Source organism: Rhipicephalus sanguineus, chromosome 1 (genome assembly GCF_013339695.2).
Source record: "Rhipicephalus sanguineus isolate Rsan-2018 chromosome 1, BIME_Rsan_1.4, whole genome shotgun sequence".
Classification (NCBI taxonomy): domain Eukaryota; kingdom Metazoa; phylum Arthropoda; class Arachnida; order Ixodida; family Ixodidae; genus Rhipicephalus; species Rhipicephalus sanguineus.
Genome location: NC_051176.1, coordinates 231710520 through 231715854, shown reverse-complemented (window position 1 = coordinate 231715854; position 5335 = coordinate 231710520). Strand labels below are relative to the sequence as shown.

Here is a 5335-nt window from a genome sequence, read left to right as displayed (position 1 = left end):
TAGACTATTTTGCGGATGAGTTTTGGTGCCGCCATATTGGGCTGTATAGCCTTGCCGTTTGGTATCTTTAGCAACTAAACGAACCGTGCTACGGTGGACGCGTATGCATGAAAACGGTTAGATTGGTTCATTCGACGTTTCATGAGTTTATTAATCCACGTTGCGATATGCAAAAATAAGAAAGGATTCTTTTAACAGCCCAAGGTGGCGGCGCCCATGTATTTTATCCAAAATCGTCTATAAGCAATGTAGCGCGCACGCCTTGCAGCTACCGTTGATGAGTGAAACAGGTAGGTCCGAGCTCCCATAAGAACGAGCTTTAAATTTGTCTAGGCCGTCACCTCGTATCGCCCTGCTTTTCATATACTTAAAAAAATATGTAGCTTCATCTGACAGCACCTAAATGAACGTATATATTGTCATAAACGACACCAGACGGCGCAGCAATACAAGACTCGTACAGAACGATTGTACAGATGTACTACACTGTTCGGGTCGTTCACTCTCAGCAGATCTTATACCTGCTTTTACTGACGTAATCTTTAATTGGTTAACTCTGCCCCTCAGAAATACACGAAGCGAAATCAAATTACGAAGGTTTCTGAAATTCTTTCTCGCCCAACCATCAAACGGTTTTTTTTTTTTTGCTTCGCATAAGACATTAAAGAATAGTAAACCCTCTTGTTCCAATAAAATAACATGTTTGGAGGCAAAATAATGCACGACGAAAAAAAATGGCATCCCTTCCATGCTAACTTGAATAATTTTGTCTTTGCCCATTCTCTAGCCAGCCTGCTTCAAGAGAGCACGTCAAGGGAACGATGATGCCTGCAGCTCTTGTCTGCGCAGAGCTTTTTCTTATTTGTTTGAGACGTCTTTAACATAAAGGAAATATATGGCCCGCTTTTTGCTCGTGTTTTTGTTTTTGTGGCCCACTTTAGGAATCACCTCCCGCTCTAGAGAAAGACAACGTGGGGAAAGAGGGAAATCAGAACGAAAGAAAAGAGGGAAGGGTCTCTCATCTCCCCCGAGAAGTTCCCGCGGCTAAGTTCGTGCGAATTCCTTTTGTTTGCTCTCTTCTGCACTGTTCCACGTCAAACGCATGTGGCGTGCTCAACAGGAGGTAACAGTGAGATCACGCGCACGCTATACACCGGCTCTTACGAATGCCGTGTGCGTCTCTTCTATTTTCGTCCTTCGTTCTACGCGCTGTTGTTAGATGGTCATAAACGACCGAGGGGCCCGAATTTCCGCCCTAATCCAATTGCACCAGTCAAAGGCACGTGGCCAGGTGATTTTGGACGCACATGATATGTTTCCGGAACTTCGTCTATCACATGTCGACGCTCGCGAGCTTCGGAGCTTGCTCGACTACTCAATCCACAAGGGCTCTGCAATGCGTCACATTTAATTTCTCACTACTTGCCGCAGTCTCCAGCGAAAACTGTCGGTATAGATCTCACAGCACCCGTTCAAACAGACAGACAGATAACTTTATTCAGGTCCTAAAGAACTGCGTTGTGACGCCTCCTTTTAGGGGGCGTCACCGAAACCGCTGCGAAGCGATCCGAACGCCCGTACTGGGCTGCATCGACAAAGGTCGTGAGATCCGGACTGTTTGCAACCGATTCCAATAAAGAACGGGCCCGAGCTACCCGGCGCCCTGCATTGCATTGTGGGTGGAAATTTCTTGCAAGTGGAGCTACCGCGAACGTGCCTCTGTTCGAGCGTGGTAGAGTCACTTTACGCTGGTTAGTCTCCGTAGGACCGCAGCCTATGGATTCCAGGATGCGCCTACCAGCCCGCGAGGACGATCACTTTTTTCGAACTTCATCTTCGTTCCGTCTTACCGCCTTCGCATATTTCACAGAAGCGCAGAGACATCGCATTTTGAGGCTATACCTTTTCTTAATTATTTATTTTACTCGCAACGGCTACCCGCCGCGTTAACCTGGCTGCTATGCCGTTGCGCTGCTGAGCTCAATGTCACGGCGATGGCATCACAGACGAGGGCGAAATTGAAAAACGATTGTGCGCTTATATTTGGGCGCAATTTAAAGAACCCTTGGTTGTCAGAGCTAATCGGAAACCCCCTCCCCCGGCGTGCCTTACAGTGATAGCGTCGTGGTTTTGGCACGTGAAACCCCCGAATTCAGCTTTTGTGCTTCAGCTTGTCTGATACAGTATAGGCTACGAGTCTACGACGCATGCATCTTCGTAAGAAGGTTTGTGAAAGCTGGCTTTCCCTCAGTAAGACCCTTCTCAAGGAGAAGATCTCTTTAGTGGATCGTGAATAATTTCGTTTTATTGGCGATATGGCGTGTATATCGAACGCACGCTTGCCTGGTTAGCCGAAAGGGTTACCGCGGTAGCGGGAACGTTGTTGACGAGAAACAAACGAAGCCGATTCAAGCAGCATTGAACCTTGACACTGTCGGTTCTGACATTGGCTCTTGACCGACTGCACCGTCGATATCGACTGTATGCCTGCATACGTCTGAAAGGACCTAATGCCTCGTGACAATGCGTGCATGATGCCGGTGCGAACGCCATATACTGAACGCTCATGATGGCTGCCTCATCCTGTAGCAAGTTCATCGCGTGACAAAGAACATTCGACACGTGGCGGCGACGGCAGTGGCTAGATAGAGAGAGTGGGGACACGATTGAAAACACACGCAGGTAATGCGCGTAAGGTTTAACTCATGGGCTATAATGAATACTTCGGCATTTGTTGTCAAACTGTAGGCATTGAAATGCCGTGAAAATATTTCATTTTGTTTTACTTTAGAAAAAGGGCCGCGTGAGTTTGTTAACAGAAAAACGAGAAAGAAAAAGAAACGGTAGCTTGCAACAGCCGACGCCATGTGGCGCGTGTTCACAGAAAGATTGCCGCCACCCCATCACAAGCAACCGCAACTCTCTCCACGTGTGGTAGGGCGGTCCTATGCGGAAAACATTTGCTTTACTGCACGACAGACGGAAACTGTCGCGCTGCGGCGCATTTGTCATGCGAGGAACCGGCGCGATCGCTTCCTGAAGCGTCAGAACCGGCCTATTCTGTATTGCGTTCTTGCCTGTTATTTTCTCGGCGCGGGTGCCAAGCGCAGCTCCGACAACGCCTAAATTTAGACGGCAAATGTAGGCGCTGTCAAAATGCCCCTGCAATTTCAAAGTGTGTCGGTCGCTTTCAGTGTGTTGCTCGTAGCCGATAGTATTCGCTGCCGCCTTGCAGAAAGCGGACAGCTCCCTTGCAAGTGGATCTGTCACCACTTTGGAACGTCAGTGGCACTGCTCACCAATCTTTGTGAATTTCACGTACTTACATATGCGAGTATGCCGAAACATTATTCTGTGGAGGTCACCAAACAACCCCACGGTGCTTAACGCCGTGTGGTTATAGACTTCACTGATCTGAAGTGGTTCACTCGAAATAAGGTTAGCGTATTATCCAACCTGGATGCACTATCGTAAAAAAAATAAATTTCCGGTGGTGACCTGTGATTCCGTCGCTGCCGCATACAGAGGGCTGCAACGTGGCGACCGGATTTCACGAAGCAACCTAACTCAAAGCAACCTACTCCAGGTGTCGGGTGATGACTGTGATATATACGATGATCACATATACACACAAATAGTACGTACAGTCACAAACGAAAGCGACAGTTCCCATCTTGTATATGCAACGAGGAACCATCATTGGCTCCTATATAAAGGGGAGTTCGCTCATTTATCTATACTACAGCTAATTTTCTCGTCATTCCTCCTTTTAACCGACAATTTCCGTTGCTAGCCTACTCTGTTCTTGCGATAATTAGTGCAATTGTGTTCTATCTTCCCGTGCGGAGTGCCGCCCTTCTCTTCCTCGCTCATCACTGGCTTACACCTTTGTTAGCACCACTTATATAGGAAAGAATAAGCAGGTCACTGACCACAGTAAAAACAAAACGCCGTTTGGGGATCCGTGCGTACGGATCCCTTCTTCACAGTTTACAGTCGAGAGTTCGACGGAATATCGTCTGGTCTGTCTTGGTCTTTTCGGCGCACTGCGCGAAGTAGGCTGGTGTTACTGCCCACAATCAAAGGAAGTGTGTGACGTTTGCTTCCATCTTCGCAGGCAACGGCCCAAGCCGCATGAAGCGAGGCATCGCCGAAGAGAAGGACTGCGCCTGCAACTGCTCTTGCTGAAGGGCAGCGACATCGAGAGGCGCTTTCGGCTTACCGCTGTATATCGGCGCCTACCGGACAGCGGCATCCAGCGTGACCAATAAATATCCTATCACCCCACAATGAGAGATATGCATACGACAGGCCCAAAGATCGAGACATCCGCCCCAAACCAGGGAACGCAAAGACGCCAGATCAGTGTACAATTGTGTATATGTTCGGACAACCTTGGCAATAAAACATATGTGCTTCGAAATTGGAGAACGAACCCTGGTTGATTTCCCAAGCATTGCCGTCATTGAAACGCTATCTTCCTATAGGTGATATAAGCTGTATGCTCCGCTGTCGACGGGATGACAAAAATGCGCTAATATACTTTGACTAATGCAATCACAGCCACATGAAGGGCACATTTGATAGTCCACTTGACGGTATCGTCGCGGTGATCCTCGCCCCTCTTGGGAGCATTTAATCACTGCCACTTATACAAGTGACATCTAGATAGCTAGTTCTAGCGCAATCGCTTCGCAAGCGCTGGCTCCTCAACCGGCTGTTAATGTGTGTGTGTGTGTGTGTGTGTGTGTGTGTGTGTGTGTGTGTGTGTGTGTGTGTGTGTGTGTGTGTGTGTGTGTGTGTGTGTGTGTGTGTGTGTGTGTGTGTGTGTGTGTGTGTGTGTGTGTGTGTGTGTGTGTGTGTGTGTGTGTGTGTGTGTGTGTGTGTGTGTGTGTGTGTGTGTGTGTGTGTGTGTGTGTGTGTGTGTGTGTGTGTGTGTGTGTGTGTGTGTGTCACAAACGCTGGTGAACATTGACAAACAGAAACATTACAGAGGCACACTATATTTAAACAACGCAATAACCACATGAATAGAGTAGTGCCATTATTTATAATTGCGTTACGCTGACCGGAAAATGCCCTCGGGTCACGTCGCTAAGGTCGTGCTGTTGCACACATCATCGGCCATTTCACAGTGCCGGCGCATGCGTTTCATATACATTGCGCGATAAAGTAGACAGGTTAACTGCTAACTGGAGGATTAGGTAGAGAGACTGGAAAAGATTTCCTCTCGCGGCTGCTTCACTTCACTTCCGATAGAACACGAAAACTCAACGCCTATAACCATATAGGCGTTGGGATACAACACGTATACTATAGACCTCGGGACTGAGAT

General features: G+C 48.0%; 1 protein-coding gene across 1 annotated transcript in view; it reads left to right on the top strand.

Moving 5' to 3' along the window:
- Positions 1 to 4431, top strand: part of LOC119374373 (uncharacterized) — a 75966-nt gene extending 71535 nt beyond the window's left edge. The window contains exon 6 of the mRNA XM_037644469.2: positions 4118 to 4431. Within this exon, the coding sequence (XP_037500397.1) occupies positions 4118 to 4188 (71 nt within the window). The 3' untranslated portion in view covers positions 4189 to 4431. The remainder of the gene's footprint in view (positions 1 to 4117) is intronic.
- The last annotated feature ends 904 nt before the right edge of the window (positions 4432 to 5335 follow it).